The sequence below is a fragment of the Macaca thibetana genome, chromosome 2 (assembly GCF_024542745.1).
Source record: "Macaca thibetana thibetana isolate TM-01 chromosome 2, ASM2454274v1, whole genome shotgun sequence".
In the NCBI taxonomy this organism is placed as follows: Eukaryota; Metazoa; Chordata; class Mammalia; order Primates; family Cercopithecidae; genus Macaca; species Macaca thibetana.
The window spans coordinates 215,389-236,850 of NC_065579.1; the positions used below are offsets into that span (position 1 = coordinate 215,389).

The window sequence follows — 21,462 nt, forward strand, 5'->3', positions numbered from 1 at the left end:
CAGTCTCCGTGTGCGTTCTGGCCGCGCTTTAGGAGCCCTTCGCCGCTGCTGCGCTGTGGGGGCCCCTCTCTGGGCTTGGCGAGGCTGGGGCCCCGCTCCCTCTGCTAGCGGGGAGGTGAGGAGGGAGAGGCGCGGGTGGGAGCCGGGGCTGCCCGGGGCGCTCCGGAGCTGGTGCCGGTTCCCGGTGGGCGCGGGCTCGCGGGCCGCACTAGGTGACTGGCCTAGGTGCGGCACAGTCCCGCCGCCAGTGCCCTTGAGAGATGAAGCCAGCTGGGCTTCTGGGTCTGGTGGAGACTTGGAGAACTTTCCAGTCTAGCTAAAGGTTTGTAAAGGCACCAATCAGCACAATAGCTAAGACATTGCTCTTTCCTGGCTAGCTAAACGTGGGGTGGGCATTTTTCTGTCTAGCTAAAGGATTGTAAACGCACCAATCAGCATTCTGTGTCTAGTTAGAGGTTTATAAACGCACCAATCAGCATTCTGTGTCTAGTTAGAGGTTTGTAAACCCACCAATCAGCGCTTTGTGTCTACCAAAGGTGGGGTGGGGACTTGGATAATTTTTGTGTCTAGCTGAAGGATTGTAAAGGCACCAATCAACACTCTGTCAAAACGGACCAATCAGCTCTCTGTAAAACAGACCAATCGGCTCTCTGTAAAATGAACCAATTAGCAGGGTGTGGGTGGGGCCAGATAAGGGAATAAAAGCAGCCCACCAGCCCTAAGAGCCGCAACCTAGTCTGTCAGCTTCCGTGATCGGGAAGTTTTGTTCTTTATCATTGCGGTAAATCTTGCTGTTGCTAGCTCTTTGGGTCAGGGCCGCCTTTATGAGCTGTAACACTAACCGTGAACGTCTGCAGCTTCACTCCTGAGGCCGGTGAGACCATGAACCCATTGGAAAGAAGAAACTCCAGACACATCAGAACATCTGAACGCACAAACCCGGGACACACGATCTTTGAGAACTGTAATACTCACTGCAAAGATACAGGGCTTCATTCTTGAAGTTAGCGAGACCAAGAACCCACCAATTCCAGACACAGCGTTTATTTTAAAACCAACTCCCTGCCGGGTGCGGTGGCTCAAGCCTGTGATCCCAGCACTTTGGGAGGCTGAGATGGGTGGATCACGAGGTCAGGAGATCGAGACCATCCTGGCTAACACGGTGAAACCCCGTCTTTACTAAAAAATACAAAAAACTAGCTGGGCGAGGTGGCGGGCGCCTGTAGTCCCAGCTACTCGGGAGGCTGAGGCAGGAGAATGGCGTGAACCCGGGAGGCGGAGCTTGCAGTGAGCTGAGATCCGGCCACTGCACTCCAGCCTGGGCGACAGAGCGAGACTCCGTCTCTTTAAAAAAAAAAAAAAAAAAAACCAACTCCCTCAGGAGTACTTCTCTGCCCATAGCTGTCCTCACCTGTAATTGCTTTAACCTGAATGAAAGCACTCCTTCCTGGCCTTTATTTTCTCATAGCTCCTAAGGAATCCAGAGATTCACTTTGAATTATAGTCTTCTGAGGCCTCTTCACACCTTTAACAGGCCCTTTCACATGGGATCTAAAATGGATCCTGCCTCCCCACAATGGCTCACTGTGTTGTGCCCTTGACCAACATCTGGGCCTCTGTAAACACTCAAGCGTTCTTTGCCAAAACAAGTTCGGAGAGTGCAGGCCAGGCTGAACACAATAACAATTCTGCCTTTCTCAGACAAAGCAGCTCACCAGCCTTTCTCTCAGGCTTGATTTCCTGCATGAGTCAAGCACCTGCTTCCAGAAATGCAGAACATTCACATTAAGCTCTCAGAAGTAGAATTTAAGAAGTAAGTGTCCTCCCACCCTCCCTGTTTGGCAAGTTAGTAATTTTCTTCAATGAAATGCATTCTCACATTCATAACAGATTAGCCACCCATTATATTTTCATGCTGATGGAAGATGTAAATGGTTCAGAAAAAATCGCTTTTATATATAATTTAATTTTCTGTTGTGAAAGGGGAGGAAAGATTATATTCCTGACGAAAATAAGGATTCATGCATAACAGTGGGGACAGAAAGATATATAGACAGAAATAAAATACTTGTTTCGAAGGTACCAACTCTCCAAATCTTCATGTCCACTGCGCAGTATTATTTTTTCAATCCAAAGATCAAGTCTGTATTGTAACATATTTTATTAAAACATGACATATTAAAATTAAGAAATATAAGCCGGGCGCGGTGGCTCACGCCTGTAATCCCAGCACTTTGGGAGGCTGAGACGGGCGGATCACGAGGTCAGGAGATCGAGACCATCCTGGCTAACACGGTGAAACCCCGTCTCTACTAAAAAATACAAAAAACTAGCCGGGCGAGGTGGCGGGCGCCTATAGTCCCAGCTACTCGGGAGGCTGAGGCAGGAGAATGGCGTGAACCCGGGAGGCGGAGCTTGCAGTGAGCTGAGATCCGGCCATTACACTCCAGCCTGGGTGACAGAGCGAGACTCCGTCTCAAAAAAAAAAAAAAAAAAAAAAAAAAAAGAAATATGCTCATAACTAAATGGATGTGGTTTTCAAAGTGACTGTAGAATTTTGTATTCTAACAAGCAATGTATGAGGGTTATAGTTTCTCCACATCTTTTACATTACTTCTTATGGTCTGCCTCTTTATTGTCCATTTTAAAATGTTATAACCATTTAAATTCTGATTGTAACTGAATTACAACTCTGTACTCTTAAACATTGTATATGCAGTTAATCTGAAGCATAACTACTGCATCTTAATTGTTTCCACTGATGTACATAAAATTATGATTTACCAACAACCAAATATTTTAGTATAAAAGATAAATGGTACTATCAAGAGATAATGGATATCCTTCAACAATTTTAGCTTACAAATTAAAAATGCTTCCCAAGAGCTAAGGGAACAATTTTTATTCGCATCTGGTAGAGTCACCAACCATAGAATCATTACTTTCAACTTTATGACTAACATTTCTCAAATAAGCTGTTCTAAATCCTGGTTGTTCTTTTTTTAAATATGCGTGCTACAAGGTTGCTAATTTGCAATAGGTGTCGTCATGGCAATAGACTGACAAAGTATCTCACACCCTTAATTCAGGAATGGATGGGAAAGCACTGCTGAAAAACTAATGCTTCCATTCTTCGATGAAACTAGCAATGCATCCCTATCAAGAAGAGGGTTATCATATCACTTCCAGTTTCTTTCTTCCCCTCAAGAACAACGTGAATCTCTTTGGCATCCAAAGTCTCAGAGGCCAATAAAGCCTCTGCTAGATTCTTACGCTCTTTTGCATGAGTGTTCAATGTACGTTTTGCTCATTCATATGAGTCCTGAAATAGAAAAGCAGATACATAAAAAGCAGAAAATGTGGGCTGGGCGCGGTGACTCATGCTTGTAATCCTGGTATTTTGGGAGGCTAAGGCAGGCGGATCGCTTGACCCTCTGGAGTAGGAGACCAGCCTGGGCAACATGGCGAAACCCCACCTCTACAAAAAATACGAAAACAAATTAGCCAGGCATAGTATCACACTCCTGTAGTCCCAGCTACTCAGGAGGCTACGGCAGGAGGATCACTCAAACCTGGAAGGCAGAGGTTGCAGTAAGCTGAGATTGTGCCACTGCACTCCAGTCCAAGTGACAGAGGGCAGACCTTGTCTCAAAAAAAGAAGGGAGGGAGGGAGGGAGGGAGGGAGGAAGGGAGGGAGGGAAAGAAAAGAAAGAAAAGAAAGAAGGGAGGGGAAAGAAAGAGAAAGAAATGTAGGGAAAACAAAAAACTCAATGGGGAAAGCAATAAAAAATTTTTCCTTAAAAATGTGAAATCTGTGTATTTAAATTTGCAAAAGCTTGGTTCTGTAATGTAAATAATTTGTGCATCATAACATAAATAGTAAGGAAAAGAGAATATGCATTCTGGAAAGGCAGAGACCTCCTCTTCTGAAAGTCTCTAAACCTTTCCATTATACAAACTTCCACATCCTTAACTAGTCTAAAGCATTCCTTTGACCTCCTCAAATTAAAACCTGGCGCTCTCCTGCCAAGACTACCTTTCCTAAGTACTCTCAAGTGTTATTTCTTCACTTGAGGGTGAGCAGTCAGCTCTTTGTGCCCGTCACTATTTCCGGACCATTACTAACCCATTCGCTTGTAGAAAGCAATCTTCCTGTGAAGAGACCAAACCATTCAACCAAAGTTCTATCCAATCCCCTTTGTTGTGCCATCTAAAAAATACCCTAATTACATTCTTCATTCACTAGGGACTCTGGCACTTAGCTCAGTAATTCCTCTTCATTCCAAGACCTCCCTGAAGGGGTAAGTAACTTCAGCATCCAGATGGAGCACATAACCAGCCTCTGCACTGAGCTACAGACCCACGTAACCATTTCTACCTTGAAATCTTTAACCAAGATGGCTAAAATTCAACGTATGTAAAACTAAACTCATGAAGCTGGGTACAGGGGCACACACCTGTGGTCCCAGCTACTCAGGAGGCTGAGGTGGGAGGATGGGATCCTTTCAGCCTAGGAATTCAAGTCCAGGGTGGAAAGCATAGCAAGACTATCTCCCAAAAAAACTACCCACTTCCAGCCCAGTTTAGTCTCCAGCTTCTGCAGTGAAAGGCACAAACAGTTGCATGAGACAGAAATCTGGAAAACAGCTTTCATTGCTTGTTGACTCCTCACATCCAAACATTGCAAAGACACACTAATTCTACTACATCAGTCTCTCTTGAACTCACCCACATTTCTTCATTTCTGCTTTCACCAACCTAACCTAACCGTCACTGCTCTGCGAGGCCAGCATTCAGGGCTTCCCATTCCTGAATCAACCGCATGACCTCCTTGTTGGGGGTCTCCGGCAGGGCAGGAAGAAGGGTTCCCTCCCCTTTCATTTATTTTTTATTTTATTTTGTTTTTGTGTTTGTTTTTGAGACGGAGTCTCGCTCTGTCGCCCAGGCTGGAGTGCAGTGGTGCGATCTCGGCTCACTGCAAGCTCCCCCTCCCGGGTTCACACCATTCTCCTGCCTCAGCCTCCCTAGTAGCTGGGACTACAGGCGCCGCCACCACACCCAGCTATTTTTTTGAATTTTTGGTAGAGATGGGGTTTCACCATGTTGGCCGGGATGGTCTGGATCTCCGGACCTCGTGATCCGCCTGCTTGGCCTCCCAAAGTGCTGGGATTACAGGCCTGAGCCGCCGGGCCGGCCTTCATTTTTTAGGGAGCACTGTGCCAGCGGCCTCCATGGGTGTGAGCCCTTGTCCTGCACGGGGTTGGAGGGACACACGGCGACAGCATCAAGGCAGGCAACACCATAGCAGTCCACAAATACTATCAAGGACTCCAGGGATGCCCTGGATCCGGGAAGAGGCTGCAGGCGCCCCAACCCCGTGAGCGACCAGGCCCCGGGCGGTGCTGGCAGCGCGGCCTCCCGCTGTACTGTGCGGTGGAATGGGCCGTAGAGAGTCATCGTGTTGCCAGCCATGTGTCCGCTCCCCTGATGAGCCACTCAGCCGGCTCCATGGCACCTGGAGGAGAGCCACACCCCTCACTGCCAGCTCGCCTCTGTGGAGTCTTTTGACAACCAGAAGTAGCCAATTTGAGCTGCCCGGAGCGCTTGATACCTCGGTTTAGGAGAAACTCGGGATGACTCAAAGTTTCACAATTTGGGAATGAGATTCCCCAGACACCCTGTAGACAGCAAAAAATAGCTGCGTCCCGGACTGGTGCTGCCACGGGGTGGGGCCAGTCTGTAAGCAAGGGCGGCCTAGTGGCTGTCACTGTAGCCCACCAAGCCCCTCTGCTTGCTGGGCCCGCTGCTTCCGTAGGTTTTATTATTATTTAGGTAACATTATTCAGATTAGGAAATGACTGATATTGAAAAGATAGGATATGACGGACCCTGAAACATTTTACTCAGTTCCCGAGCGAGCACGTGTTATGGGGTGGGGAGGGAGTGATGAGGGCAGGTGTGCGGAACTCAGACTGAGAGTGTCCAGTGGTTGCCGGTATGAACTTAACTGGGTGCCCAAGAAGGGAAACTGGCCTCTAGCCAGGGCCTCAAAAGTGGGTCAAGGCAGCATTTTTAAAACTTTGTTATAGGAATCCACTGGTTTTGCAGTTTGTCCCTCCAAGTGCTCTGTCTTGAGTTGAACAGTGTTTCCCCATCAAAAAGAAAAAAAAAAATCGTGTCTACCCACAACCTCAGAATATGATTTTATTTGGGAATAGAATCTTGCAGATGTAATTAAGATGATTTGTACTGGATTACAGTAGGTTCTTGTTTCTGTTTTTGTTGTTGTTGTTGTTGTTGTTGTTTCACTCTTGTTGCCCAGGCTGGAGTGCAATGGCGCTATCTCGGCTCACAGCAACCTCCGCCTCCCGGGTTCAAGTGATTCTCCCGCCTCAGTCTCCCGAGTAGCTGGGATTACAGGCATGCACCACCATGCCCAGCTAATTTTGTATTTTCAGTAGAGACGGGGTTTCTCCATGTTGGTCAGGCTGGTCTCCAACTCTCGACCTCAGGTGATCCGCCTGCCTCGGCCTCCCAAATTGCTGAGATTACAGGCGTGAGCCACTGCACCCAGCTTAGAGTAGGTTCTATATCTAGTGACCGCTGTTCTTGCAGGAGGAGGAGAGGACACATGGATACATATGGAGAAGGCGGCCACGTGAAGGATGGGGCCAGAGATCAGAGCGCTGTAGCTGCAACTCAAGGAACGCCAAGGACTTTCAGAACCACCAGAAGCTAGGACAAGCAGAGAAGGGTTCTTCCCTAGAGCCTTCAGAGGACACAGGGGTCTGCCAGCACCTGGACTCCAGACTTCTGACTTTCAGAGCTGTGAGAGGATACATTACGAAGTTTGTGTTAAATTACTGTGGCAGCCTAGGAAACTAATACAGACATTGGTGCCAGGAAGTAGGATGTTTCTGTAACTAAGACTTAAAATGTGGAAGGAGCTTTGGAATCAGGAAGAGGCTGGAAGAAGTGTGAGGCAGTGATAGAAAAGCCTAGAATCCACTGAGGAAACAGTTGGTTGAGATGTGAACAGTAATTCCAATGAAAGCTCAGAAGGAAGTAAGAAGACCTGTAGAGAAGCTTCTATTCTCTTAGCAGGCGTCCCCAACCACCAGGCCAAGGACTGGTGCAGGTCCCTGGCCTGTTAGGAACTAGGCCACATAGCAGGAGGTGAGCGGCCAGCGATCCAGCATTGCCGACTGAGCTCCGCCTCCTGTCAAACCAGCAAGGCATTAGATTCTCATAGGAGCACGAACCCTGTTAGGAAGTGTGCATGCCAGGGATTGAAGCTGTGCAGTCCTTATGAGAATCTAACTAATGCCTGATGCTCTAAGGTGGAACAGTTTCATCCTGAAATCAGCCTGTCTTCCCCCCAACCCCCCAGCCCCTGTCCCTGGTGCCAAAACAGTTGGGGACTGATGCTCTTAGAGAATACATATATTGTCATGAACAGAATGTTGGTAGAAACATAATGTTGAAGGTGCTTCTGGTGAGGTCTTAGAAAGAAATGAGGAATATGTTCTTTGACTTTTGAGTAAAAGAGGTCTTTGTTATCAAGTGGTAGAGAACTTGACTAAATTGTGTTCTGTTGTTATATGGAAAGTAGACATGATAAATAATAAGCTTGGATATTAAAAGCTTGGATATTTAGTTGAGGAGATTTCTAAGGGCAGTGTCGAAGGTACACCTGCTTGTTGCTAATAGGAACTGTGAGAGGAAAAAGGTATATTGAGTAAAGAACAGTCAAGCAGAAAGGAGCTGGCACTTAATGATTTAGGGGCTCCCAGGATGTCCAGATTACAAAGACTACAAAAATTAGGAAACTCACCGTTAGAAAGTGTACTCTGGGCCGGGCGCGGTGGCTCAAGCCTGTAATCCCAGCACTTTGGGAGGCCAAGACGGGCGGATCATGAGGTCAGGAGATCGAGACCATCCTGGCTAACACGGTGAAACCCCGTCTTTACTAAAAAATACAAAAAACTAGCTGGGCGGGGTGACGGGCGCCTGTAGTCCCAGCTACTCGGGAGGCTGAGGCAGGAGAATGGCGTAAACCCGGGAGGCGGAGCTTGCAGTGAGCTGAGATCCGGCCACAGCACTCCAGTCTGGGCGACAGAGCGAGACTCCGTCTCAAAAAAAAAAAAAAAAAAAAAAAGAACCAAGGGTGTGGCTGGATAACATTTTGCTAAAGAGATTGGACATGTGACTCACGGAACCACTCCACCATCTCAGCAGAAGCCAGAAATAGAGATGGGGTTACCAAGGAAAGATCTGTGGAAGGCCCGTTTGTCTGTTGGCTGAAACCCCATGAATTATGCAGGAGACAAAGGTTTTGAGACTCTGATAGCAGTAGAAACATGGCAGCATTGACTCTAAGGGACCGAGATGGAATGGAATAAAGGAAGGCCATGGGGCTTCCAAAATTCCACAGGCAGGCAACTGACTGATGGAGGCATTCTGCTGCAGAAATGTTCTATCTCCCATCTTGTAATTTTCTGTTGAAAGCCAAACATGCATGAGGTGAGAGGAACTGAGGTAAATAGGCTTTTACTGTGAAGTTTTATATTTATCTGACTAAGGAGCAAGGCTGTGTTTCTTGTGTGCTGTAGTTGTAAATGTCAGAGGCTAAAATTTCCTCTAGTGTCCTTGTTTTTGCATCCCCTGTTGCCTTTGGGTTTCCCTGGAGTCTTACGTGAATTCTGGGCCTTGCAGTTCTTTCAGCTGTAATCCCCTGTTAACATATCGGAGCCCTAAGTGATGTGGCAGTGAGATGTGGGGACAGTGGGGAGTGGTCTATAGACCCATCATCAAGGCCCAGTCTTGTTGTGAGCCAGTGGTCCCTAGGCTGTGCCCCTCACAAGTGCTTCTCAGCTTTGTTTATTTGAGATTGGAAGACTAGAGAGAACTGGAGGTGGATGTTTTCCTTCCCTTGGGTTGGGTGGGCTCTGGTAGTTGCTCTGACCTTAAGCCTTTGTTAAGGAGAACAGGACATTCTGTGTGCATTTCAAAGTGGTTACACTTCCCTCCCCTTGCCAGAAGCTCCAGCAGATTTTTCTCTGATTTTCACCCAAGAACCTAATAGAATTCCTGGAGATAAAACCCATGAGAGTGTGGGGGCCCCTCAAGGCTAGGTCCCCAGCATTTTCCTCTCTCATGCTTACATGCCCAGGCTCTGGCAGTTAGTCAGCCACCCTTTAAGCTTCCCTACAAGTTGCTGGCTGCAGCAGCAGCTTCTGCGCCTGGAAGCTGTGGCTTTGTATTTGCCTTTCCTTCTAATTTTCAGGGGAGTGGTTTGCCACGTGACCTCAATTTTCTGAGGCATCTGAGAGTTGTTGATTTTTCAGTTCGTTCAGCTTTTTTCTTGTAAGAATGGAAGTGATGATTTTGAAGCTCTTTATGTGCCAGAACAATAATTTTCATTGGTATGCTTACTAGCGATAATTATAAAAATAATTGTAAAAAACAAAGGCAGGAATGAATGAATGAATGAGTGTGGCAGTAATTCCTGAAGACATGACCTCAGCCCTACATATAATCTCCCTGAATTAATTGAGCAAGCAAGCCGAAAGACAGTGTCTTTTTTAGGTAAGAGGTCTGACTCTGTGGTCCAGGCAGGAGGGTACTGGCGCGACCTCGGCTCACTGCAGCCTCAACCTCCTGGGCTCAGGCAAACCTCCAGCCTCAGCCTCCTTAGCAGCTGGGACTGAAGGTGCCCACTCACCCAGCTGGGTTCTCCTTTAAAAGGGATGTGTGTGTGTTTGCTGGCAGGAAGGCATCATTGAAGTTTGAAGTTGGTTTTCTGCTGAGGGAGTGGAGTCAAGCCTGGACTGTCCGAGTGAGAAAACAGGAACCCTGACTACTGGACCAAACAAAGCAGCAGCAAGAGAGAAAAGTAAATTTTTCCAGAGTGCTATGCTCCCAGCAGACTGCCTAGGACTTCCTCTCCCCGCCTTGCAGAGGCTGCTCATGGACCCGAGGTGGCCCCTGCCAACCTGAGCCAGTGCACTGGAGCACGATGGGGGCCCGTGGGGACCTGTCTTCTGCTGGGGGTTCCACAGCAACACATTTTGAATATTTTCAATGTTATCGGGCATTTCACTAATTCCAATATTCACACCTGTGATGCACATGGCATCTAATATACTCAGTAAGCTATTGATGGTCAAAACAACTAGCTAATGCCGTGATGAAAATGGTCACTGCCATCAAAACACACAGCAATGGGGCCCAGATCTCCCTGGGCGTTTCTCCAAGTTCAAATGAAGAGGAAATACCCAATCTGTCCTGGAGCATTCTAGTGGTGAAAAGTCAAAGTTCTTCTGGCGAACATTTTCAACTTGAAAGAAAAAAACATACATCCGCAAAAAAAAACAGAAACAAAAAACCACTTTTGTTCCCATACCGGGAGTCGAACCCGGGCCGCCTGGGTGAAAACCAGGAATCCTAACCGCTAGACCATATGGGAACCGCTGAGCAGTCGTACCACCATGTCTGTATACATGATATGCCGCAGCTTCGCGCCAGCACCTCCCACGTACCACTGCGCATCGCTGAGCTCCTGCTGTCGCTGTGGAAACCGGTGTGACTGCAGCCCTGCCAGACTGGCTGCACGGACCCGTCTCCCACTTAGCCCTGGTGGGACAAGGCACCCCACCCCCCCCGCAGGCAGAACCCCCTTTCCTGGTGGTCTCCCCCAGAGCTGGAGTCAAGGCAGAAGATCAGGGCAGCGAGTTAAGGACGTTGTGCTGAAGATTTGCTGTCTTCATCAACCGCAGTTGCAGAGCCCGTGGTCCCAGCCCGACCTGCCAGTCCAGCCCCGAGCCCGCAGTGGGCGGCGCATGCCCACCCCAGTGCCCGCCCACGACCAGCAGCGAAGGGCGTGCTCCATGGGGTCGCACCTCCTCCTTGAAGAATTTGTGGCCCCAGCAAAATTGACTTATTTTTTTCCTTACTTTGGCTTCAGAATCTCACTAACGGGCACCTTGTAGATAGGATCTTGTGATGAAAAGAAACCTTTGGTGAGGGCTAGGGGCAGATATCCAGTTTTCCTGCAGTCACGGGGGTTCCTTTTGAGTTCCTCCCTTAGTCTTTTCCCTGACAACTCAAGGTCAACAGGCCAATAAACGACCCCTCAACCAATGGCAAATCTGCCCTACAGGGGTTATGTTAAAGTTCAAGAAGTAAAACAATGTAGTACTGGTGTGTTGACAGTAATGTCTGCAGAACAGAATGAAAACCCCCAAATTACATTGAGTTTACACAGGAGTTAGCAAAACAAAAGGGCAGCATTAACCAACATACAGCACGTGGGCGGACGGTGGAAAAGCTGGACATGACTCAGTGGACATTTCAACGGAAACCACAGAGGTTCTTGAAAATGCTGGAGAATTCCCTGATTGCCTTACCAGTTACAAGCCCAAATTCAGAATCATGTGACAGCTGGATACATTCAATTGTATGTACAAATAATGATCAAAAAACACAAAAGTTGGGTAGTGGTTACCATAGCTTTTACTGTAGTTATTCATTAAGCTATTCAACTGTTCTGTGCGGTTTGATGTAATATGTTTTATTTTATAATAAAAAGTCAAAAAAATCATAAGCAAAAAGATAAACTGGAAAATGAGACTTCCATCTCATACATATGAACAAAGGACCAATTACCTCAAAACATAAACAGCTCCTAGAAATTATTGCAAAGATCAACAACCCAGTAGAAAAATGAAGTTCCCAAAACAGAAAACACAAGTGGCCCTTCCAAAAAATGAAGAGAGGTTCAGCCTCTTATGGTAAGATAAAGAGACAGGATTTTAAAAAGGTAGGCCTCTTCCTAGAGTTCCCTTAAAAATCTAGGCCAGATCATTTTCACTTCCTGGCTTAGACCCTGCCAAGGGCTGCCCAGCTACTCAGGTGTTTGTATCCTTGTGGACTCAAGTCATATTGTCCTGATCTTTTGGCCCAGTACGGTTTTCTCCTCCAGCAAAGACAATTTGGAGGATGTAGTAAGCATGAAGCACTATTCCTGTCCCCCACCACCTCTCTTCACACAGTGTTCCGTCATCCAGCCACGAAACCACAGCTGAGTGATCCAAGAGACAGTTCCAGTTGTTGACTAACGTGTACCTGCCCACGTGAGTGTGTCCTATGGGAACTCAGGCCTCGGAATGGTTTCAAAATAGTGGCTTTCAAAATTAGTTTGCCTCTTCAAACTTCACACCTAAGGAAACATGCAGAGCAGGGACAGAGTGGGCATTAGCTGGCGTGGGGTAGGGGCAAGAGCTATTTGTGAAGGAAGAAGGCCTGAGATCAAATAGCGATGTCAGAGAACAGCTGAGCTCACTGCCCTGCCTCTGTGCATGCATGTCAGGCAGCCCCCAGCTCCAGCTGCTTGAGTTTCTCTTGGAGCCCCCGGAGCTGGCTTCGACCCCAGTCAATGCGGTTCTGGAGGCTGGCTATGTCTGCGGCCAGCTGCAGGCCTGGAGGAAAGGAGAGAAGGTTAGGATGGTATCTGTGGTATAACACAGGACCCAGGAGGATCTGGACATCCCCAGAAATTGGAGAGGCTCCAGGCCTCTCTGCCCCCAACACTTGTCCCAAAACATTCCAGGTACGGCCCTGCATTGGCTGCTCCAGAACCTCTGCAGTCTTACACCTCCTTCAGGTCTTTGCTAAAACGTTACCTCCTCAGACTTCCCGGACCCATTGTATCACCCACCAGGAAGTAAAAATTCACAGCTAGTAATACCATCTCATGCTCTCATTTCCTTCCTTCCCCCATGACTACAGCCTCTCGCTCCCCTCACCTGCTCTCCCTCCACTTTTCTCTGCCCCAACAGTAGTCCACACTCTGGATCCACCTCTAGGTGGCTTGTGCCGATGTCTCTGCTGGAACAGCTGCTGCCCAGTCCTCCGGGCAGCTGTCAGTCTTCAGCCTCCTGTTCAGCAGCAGGGCTGACCGCACACTGGATCGCTTGCTCCAGGAAACACTTTCTCTTCTTGCCCTCCAGGACACCTGCTCCCAGGTGTTGCTCCTAAGTTTCCTTGACTGGCTTCTCCCCTCCTCTCCCTCACCTCCTGTCCATACTCCCCAGGCCCTCTGCTGATCTCATCCTGTTTCAGCTTTAAACCAGTGTTTGTGTCAAAAACTTTGGAATTTAAACAGTGCTATGCAGTGACTCCCAAATCTCTCTCCAGCCCAGGCCTTTCCCAAACTCCAGAGGTATGTGCCCAAGTGCCCACTCAGACTGTCCAGCAGGACATCAGTAGACACCACACAGACCACACCAACTCCTGCCTTCCGGCATCCCCTCAGCTGCCCACAGTGGGTGAGGGTCACTCCATCCTCCAGGGGTTCTGAGTGGAGACCGGGGGCTTTCCTGGACTCCTTTCCTTCCCTTACTCCCATATCTTATCTGTCAGCAAATTCTGAGGCTTCTACTCTTTTTTTTTTTTTTTTTGAGACGGAGTCTCGCTCTGTCGCCCAGGCTGGAGTGCAGTGGCCCGATCTCAGCTCACTGCAAGCTCCGCCTCCCGGGTTTATGCCATTCTCCTGCCTCAGCCTCCCCAGTAGCTGGGACTACAGGCGCCCACCAGGACGCCTGGCTAGTTTTTTTGTATTTTTTTTAGTAGAGACGGGGTTTCACCATGTTAGCCAGGATGGTCTTGATCTCCTGACCTCGTGATCCGCCCGTCTCGGCCTCCCAAAGTGCTGGGATTACAGGCTTGAGCCATCGCGCCCGGCCGGCTTCTACTCTTAAAACCTGTGCAGGTTCCCACCACTTACCTCCTCCTCCAGTGACGCCATCTGCTTCTCGCACTGGCCGCTCCCTGACGCCCGCTTCCTCCCTCTGCTCTGTGTCCCCACCCAGCACCCAAGGATTCCTGTGACCCTGTGCAGCCAGTCGAACCATCCTCTGCTCAGAGCCTCTCTGTGCGTCCCACAGTCTTCATCTGACTCCACTTCAGGCCATCAGCCTCCGCACATACCTGATATATATGGCTTCAGGGCTTTTGTCCTGGCTGGTTCCTCCATCTAGAGCACCATTCCCCAAAATCACCCACAAAGCTTTTCCTTCATCTCCTCAGAGAGACTTCCCCTGGCCACCCTTCATAAAATAGCTACCCTGGCCCACTCCTGTCCCACTCCATTATGTGTTTTTCGTAACAATTTTCACATCCTGACTTATTACTTATCTGCACATTGCCTTTCTCTGCTCCTAAACATTACATGAAAAGGTGTTTTTCTCTTTTGTTCTCTGCTGTATCCCCAGCAGCTAGCATGAACCCGAATGCTGCCAACAATCAGTAAATGCTTTTGGAAAACACAGTGGGTAACAACAGAAGTTTGGATGAAGAGAAACCTGCAAAGTCTTTCACAGACTAACCCCAGCCATGGCAGCAGTGCTCCAGTGTTCCCTGTGGATAGAGGGTCTGAGGGCCACACAGCCAAACGACAGGGTCCACTCACCATCCCGGAAGCTGGCTTGAGCCTGACGTAGACTGTGAGGAACCAGGATTCCAAACCAGTTCAGGGGGTCCCGAGGGGCCTCAGAGGACTGCGGTTCTGGGGTCTTAGTGGGGCCCTTGCGCCTCCGCAGAGCTGAGGAAAGAAAGGTTGGAGTAGGCTGGGATCTTACTCCCTGGCCTGTATCGTCTTGGTGACAATGTTGAGCTTGATCTGAGCTCATGATTCTAGAAAACACTGTTGGTTGGAAAATTCCAACTTTGGGGTTCCAGGAAACAGCTTACCACAAAACACAGCCTTTCCCCTTGTGATTCAGATGAGACTGTTTGTCCACTCTTTCCCATGACTCCTGTAGGACCTGCCGATGACCCTGTTTGTCTGTGACACTGACCTTACCCATTGGACCTGAACATGCTGACAGACCAGACACAGACGTTCCAACTCCCCATTCTTTGTCTCAGGAATGATTAACTGGGATTAGAAGTTTGTCCCTCTGAAACTAGCTAGACACACAGATGAATATTTTCTGTTCAGCTGACTGAAACTTAAGTGATTGTAAAACTATTCCCAGTGTAAAGCAACTCCCCAACTTCTCTACTCCTCCCTATAAAAGTCTACTCCTCCCTATAAAAGTCTAAGGCAAAACCACCCTACAAAAACATTCTGTTCTTCAGCTCTGGGATGCTCTCTCTTATCGCAAAAACCTAATTAAAACCATCTCCATCATTTGCATTTTGTCTTTGACATTGGGAAGGGGTTCTGCAGAAGGAAGAGGGGGCTCACCTGCTTCGCGAGGCCCCACCTCCTCTGGGGCGTGGACACCAGATCTCACCACCTTGAACTTCTGGAGTCCCTCCTGGGCCTCGCTGAAGGACAAGAAGGGAGGATGGAGCTTTGGCACCCCGGGCCTGGAGCGCGCCCGCCCACCCAGCCCAGCATGGACGCTTCCTCACCTGGCCTGGAGGCAGACCTGGGGCTCCATGTGGGAAGCATACTGCAGGGGCCCCACCGACTTGGTGCCCATCGCGTAGCGAGCCTTGGCGAGCGACAGCCAGCCCTGCAAGGAGAGGACAGCGGTGAGCCTCAGTTTACGCCCGTGTGCCCTCCTGCCCGCCCCAGGCGCCTACCTCCTCCACCCGGGCGTTCAACACCGCTCGCTTCCCCTCCAGTTCCTCCAGGTCCCCCAGCAGCTGCAGGAGCAGCGAGTCCAGCTCCGCTCGCAGGTCAAGCGCCGCCATGGACACGCATTCAGATCCGGACCCGCCACCTTCCCCGTCACCGCCCGCGGTTGGCAGGACAGCCAATGGGCACACGAGATCTTCCATGGAGGGGCGTTCCCAGCTGGGGATCCCCACGCCGGCAGCACCTAGGCCTCCGGGTCAGCTCCTTTAAGGGCAAGCGCACTTAGAGAAGCAGCACAGAAGCAACCGATCGACTGGTTTCCCCAGTTAGCCCCCACGTGGATCAGCCAGCCGGACTGTCGGCCGGGGCCGAAGGTGGTTCTGAGTCCTTCCGGAAGCTGCCCAGTCTTAGAACTCGGGCCCCTGCTGTGGCGATGGAATAAAGCGAAGCTGTGCAGAAACCATTTTGGTTGAGGGAAGAGTGGTTTTAATTTGGAAAGGAGCCGGCAGGCAACCTCCAGATCAGTCGGTGTGCCATTTTTACAGCTGATGAACTGGTTCGAGCCGCTAATTATGATTGTTTTAGCGGTTCATCATCTTGAAACCGTGCATTGTGCACGGCGGTGGCGGGGGAAGGGCGGGGATGGGGAAGCCGCTGGCGGACATCTTTATTAGCTGCAGTCGGAAGCCGCGTGTGACATTCTGTATCCAGTCTATTGGTTGTCCCAAGGAGAACGCCCCCTGGAACGGCCAATAGCCTTGCCATGCCCCCTCCCCCGCCCAGCCCTATTCGCCATCTTAACACAGGGCATGCCCGACGGCTGCAGGCACCGGTGAAGCGTCTAAGGGACCATCTTGGTTGAGGGCGGAAGTGAGGACTGCGTGGCGCCAGAGGAACCCACAGAGTCTCCCGGACCCACGTGGAAGCGGCGCTCAAGATGGTAGGAGGATGTTTGAGCTCCTGTTTCGGAGCTGCGGGACGCGTGAAGTGCTGGGGATGTGGCCCTGGGGCCTTGGAGCCTCGGGGGCTCCGGGGCTCCGGGGCTCGGGAGCCAGTAGTGACTGGGCCCGCTGTTCCCGCAGCTGCGCCGCGAGGCCCGCCTGCGCCGCGAGTACCTGTACCGCAAGGCCCGGGAGGAGGCGCAGCGCTCGGCGCAGGAGAGGAAGGAGCGGCTGAGGCACGCGCTCGAAGGTACGGTGGTCGGTCCCGCGGGCGTCTGCGCGGTAAACCCCCCGCACTTCCTTGTGTTCGGATATCCAAGCGTCTTTCCAAATGCTTGCCGGCCGTTTTCCTTGCCCATTGGATTCTCCTGTTGGTTTTGAGAGTTCCTTTCGTGTGACAGTGGTACTTACTTGTCGTTGACGTTGCAGCACCCGGGTTTTGCAGCTTGCCTGCTGTGTCCAGTGTGTCAAGTTCGTCCCCAGTTTTAAAGGCTTTACCTTGTCCTATAGAAATTCTCTCTAGAGCGGTGGCTCATGCCTGTAATCCCAGCACTTTGGGAGGCCGAGGCGGGCGGATCATGAGGTCAGGAGTTCGAGACCAGCCTGACCAACATGGTGAAACCCCGTCTGTACTAAAAATACAAAAAGTAGCTGGCCGTGGTGGCACGTGCCTGTAATCCCAGCTACTCAGGAGACAGAGGCAGAGGCAGGAATCGCTTGAACCTGGGAGGCAGAGGTTGCAGTGAGGCAAGAGCGTGCCACTGCACTACAGCCTGGGGAAAAGAGCAAGACTCCGGCCGGGCTCGGTGGCTCAAGCCTGTAATCCCAGCACTTTGGGAGGCCGAGACGGGTGGATCACGAGGTCAGGAGATCGAGACCATCCTGGCTAACACGGTGAAACCCCGTCTCTACTAAAAAATACAAAAAACTAGCCGGGCGAGATGGCGGGCGCCTGTAGTCCCAGCTACTCGGGAGGCTGAGGCAGGAGAATGGCGTAAACCCCGGAGGCGGAGCTTGCAGTGAGCTGAGATCCGGCCACTGCACTCCAGCCCGGGCGACACAGCGAGACTCCGTCTCAAAAAAAAAAAAAAAAAAGAAAGTTTCTCCAAAGACTATCTGGATAGCGCGGGTGCTGCAGACTGCACTGCCCATCCTCCCTGCCAGAGTTCCTCTGAGCCCCGTGGAGAACAGTGGTGCCCGAGTGCGTGCCTGGAGCGCACTGCTCTGCAGTGGGCAGCCTGCGGCCCAGAACCCGCTGAAGCCATGCCCTTGAGGCACTGTGGGCATCATGACTAGCGGTTTTGCTGTCTTGAGAGCTTTAAGGTTTCTGGTCCACCTTCATACATACAGAACAGTCTATATTCCTTTTCAAAAGGAATTTTTAAAGTCCAGCGCCGTGGCTCACTCCTGTAATCCCAGCACTTTGGGAGGCTGAGGCTGACGGATCACTTGAAGTCAGGAGTTCGAGACCAGCTTGGCCAACATGGCGAAACGCCGTCTCTACTGAAAATACAAAAATTAGCCGGATGTAGTGATGGGTGCCTGTAATCCCAGCTACTCTGCAGGCTGAGGCAGGAGAATCGCTTGAACCTGGGAGGCAGAGGTTGCAGTGAGCTGCGATCACGCCACTGCACTCCAGCCTGGGCGACAGGGTTAGACTCTCAAAAAAAAAAAAAAAAATCAATTTTTAGATTTCGACCTGATTATAAAAGCAATACAATATGTTTAGATATTTTAGAAAGTCTTCAAGTTGTGAGACTAAAGAAAATGAAGTCCTAGTAACCACTGTTTATGGGCTGGCCTGTAGAAAGTTTTGTCACCTCTATCCCTGCTGTATCCAAGCCCAGAATGGACTGAGGTATTTTTATTTCAAGTGTGTACAGGCTTGTAAGCTGTGGTGTGTGGAGTGAGCTGAGGGCTCCATGCTCGTGACCCACTCAGCTCCTCTCTCTTCTCCCTGCAGAAAACCGCCTGATTCCCACTGAGTTACGCCGAGAGGCTCTGGCCTTACAGGGGTCCCTGGAGTTTGATGATGCAGGAGGTGAAGGTAACTATACAAGGTAGCCCTCCCCAACACTGAGCTGGCTGGTCTCCCGTCGTTCCTCAGACACACTGGGCACTGTCCCATCAGAGGAAACTGTTCCTGGAACTGTCTCCTATGCCCTTGTCACTGCACAGATGGCATCGCAGGGCTCTCCCTGAGTGTGCCCTGTCCCACTTCCATGGCACACGTGGGCCACTGACTCCGCGCCTTGCTTGTTAATTCCCTCCCCCGCCGGAGTGCCTGCCGGGGCAAGATGGTGTCCCTCGCACATCACTGGTGCCCATACGTTTCATTCACTGCATTATTCAAGAAGCAAGAAAGGAATTCCAAACATTATAGATACTTGTTTTGAGGGAAGGGAGTTTGCCACTGTTCACCTTAGCAGAGTGTGGACTTTGTTGTGTCATACAGTAGCTGCTGGCCCCATGTGATTAATGTAGCTTCAGTGAACTGCGACTAAACAAAAGATCCTGTTCCTCCACCACGTGTGTGCTCGGCAGCCGGAGCGGTTGGAGGCCGCCCTCTTGCCCGTTGTGCGTGTGGAGCATTCCTATTCTTGAAGGCTTCAGCAGACAGCGCCATCCAGGCGGTCTTGGCTGCCCCCAAGTTAGCATTTCATTCCCGACACTGTCATGTTCTTGCCCCTCGTGCCCCTGACAGGCGTGACCAGCCACGTGGATGATGAATACCGATGGGCAGGAGTCGAGGATCCCAAGGTTATGATCACTACCTCCCGAGACCCCAGTTCCCGCCTCAAGATGTTTGCAAAGGTACTGGTGAGCAGGGAGTGAGGGGGAGACACCCAGGACACACAGCCCCCGTCCTGACTGCACACTGCCATCCACGCCCAGGAGCTGAAGCTGGTGTTCCCAGGCGCCCAGCGAATGAACCGAGGTCGACATGAAGTGGGGGCACTGGTGCGAGCCTGCAAAGCCAACGGCGTCACCGATCTGCTAGTCGTTCACGAGCATCGGGGCACACCTGGTGAGGCCAGAGGGAGAGCCGGGGTGGGAGCCGTCTGAGGGCAGACGGGGGTCTCTGACAGCCACCTTTCCCCGCCAGTGGGGCTCATCATCAGCCACCTGCCCTTTGGCCCTACTGCCTACTTCACGCTGTGCAACGTGGTCATGCGGCATGACATCCCAGACCTGGGCACCATGTCAGAGGCCAAGCCCCACCTCATCACACATGGCTTCTCTTCCCGCCTGGGCAAGCGGGTGAGTCTGGGGGCCTTCAGGCTGGGGCTGCGGGCCAAGCCAGGCATTTGCCACTCTCTTTCCCTGTGCCCCAGGTCTCTGACATCCTCCGATACCTGTTTCCCGTGCCCAAAGATGACAGCCACCGGGTCATCACCTTCGCAAACCAGGACGACTATATATCGTTCCGGTGGGTCCACAGGCCATGCCCCGGGAGAGCATCCCCACCCTGTGTACCGCGTGCTGCTTGCCTTTGACCCACAGCTGTTTCCTCCCAGGCACCACGTGTACAAGAAGACAGACCACCGCAACGTGGAGCTCACTGAGGTCGGGCCCCGCTTTGAGCTAAAGCGTGAGTTTGAGGCTGAATCCCATGTCTGGGGTCGGGAGGCGAGGCTGGCTGTGCCAGGGCTAATGGCCATCCCTGCCTGCAGTGTACATGATCCGCCTGGGCACGCTGGAGCAGGAGGCCACAGCAGACGTGGAGTGGCGCTGGCACCCTTACACCAATACCGCACGCAAGAGGGTCTTCCTGAGCGCCGAGTGAGCCCACTCACCACTCAGTCAGGACGTGGACTTGGAACTCAGGATGGGGCCGTCACAGACAGGCCTGCCGAGCTGGGATGTGGAACCGTGGTGGGTGGAGAGCTCTGAATAAACCGTCTGTGTCATGGCCGCGCCTGCCTCTGAGTGGTCAGGCCACGTCTGCAGGGCAAAGCCCATCGGGGTCCTCTTGGGTGGGCACCTGATGGCTGTGGGACGTGCTTGGCCTGGAGTCAGTGTGGGGTTAACATAGTCAGATATTTGATGCTGACATCCCCTCTAGAGTCAGGGTCCTATGAGCTCTTCAGCAGGTAGATGTGGGTAGCAGGCCCAGTCCGTGGCATGGGCAGCCCACCAACTTAACTCACTGAGTGGGAGCTGCCAGTGTGCCAACGTGGAGGGGACAGGCCAAACCCGGTGCTCAGTGGCTGATTCCTCATGTGAGTGGCATCCTGTGGTATTTGTCCTGTGTCTGGCTTATTTCTATTAACATAGTGTCCTCCGGGTTCCTCCATGTTATTGCAAATGATAGGATTTTTTTTTTTTTTTTCTGAGACGGAATCTCGCTCTTTCGCCCAGGCTGGAGTGCAGTGGCCGGATCTTGGCTCACTGCAAGCCCTGCCTCCCAGGTTTACGCCATTCTCCTGCCTCAGCCTCCCGAGTAGCTGGGACTACAGGTGCCCGCCACCTTGCCCAGCTAGTTTTTTGTATTTTTTAGTAGAGATGGGGTTTCACCGTGTTAGCCAGCATGGTCTCGATCTCCTGACCTCATGATCCGCCCGTCTCGGCCTCCCAAAGTGCTGGGATTACAGGCGTGAGCCACCGCGCCCGGCTGATAGGATTTTTTTTGTAAAAAATATATATGCCACATTTTCTTACCGATCCATCCACCAACAGACACTTAGATCGTTTTCATAGTTTGGCGGTTGTGGAAATGCTGCAGTCATCGTGGGAGTATAGCTATCTTTTGAAGATAATGATTTCATCTCCTTTTTATATGTATACCCAGAAATGGGATTGCTGCATCAAATGGTGGTTATTTTTAATTTTTTGAGGAACCTCCATACTGCTTTCCATAAAGGCTGTACTGATTTCCATTCCCACCAGCAGTTCACTAGCGTTCCCTTTTCTCCACATCCTTGCCAACAT

General features: G+C 50.9%; 2 protein-coding genes and 1 non-coding gene across 3 annotated transcripts; 1 reads left to right on the plus strand and 2 right to left on the minus strand.

The window, feature by feature from the left end:
• Positions 1 to 10,396: 10,396 nt before the first annotated feature.
• Positions 10,397 to 10,468, minus strand: TRNAE-UUC (transfer RNA glutamic acid (anticodon UUC)). Its single transcript has one exon. It is a non-coding gene; the product is annotated as a tRNA-Glu (tRNA).
• Positions 10,469 to 11,491: 1,023 nt separating this feature from the next.
• CCDC115 (coiled-coil domain containing 115) lies at positions 11,492 to 15,935 on the minus strand. The gene is made up of 5 exons (XM_050779076.1): positions 15,595 to 15,935; positions 15,421 to 15,524; positions 15,251 to 15,333; positions 14,471 to 14,602; positions 11,492 to 12,479 (listed from the first exon to the last, which is right to left on the minus strand). Exons 1-5 carry the CDS (start codon positions 15,790 to 15,792, stop codon positions 12,367 to 12,369), a joined length of 630 nt encoding a protein of 209 aa, XP_050635033.1. The 5' UTR covers positions 15,793 to 15,935; the 3' UTR covers positions 11,492 to 12,366.
• A 345-nt stretch (positions 15,936 to 16,280) lies between these two features.
• Positions 16,281 to 20,443, plus strand: IMP4 (IMP U3 small nucleolar ribonucleoprotein 4). The gene is made up of 9 exons (XM_050779075.1): positions 16,281 to 16,529; positions 16,672 to 16,780; positions 18,494 to 18,577; positions 19,235 to 19,344; positions 19,426 to 19,558; positions 19,637 to 19,791; positions 19,866 to 19,960; positions 20,049 to 20,122; positions 20,205 to 20,443. The coding sequence occupies exons 1-9, from the start codon at positions 16,527 to 16,529 to the stop codon at positions 20,315 to 20,317; spliced, it is 876 nt and encodes a 291-aa protein (XP_050635032.1). The 5' UTR covers positions 16,281 to 16,526; the 3' UTR covers positions 20,318 to 20,443.
• The last annotated feature ends 1,019 nt before the right edge of the window (positions 20,444 to 21,462 follow it).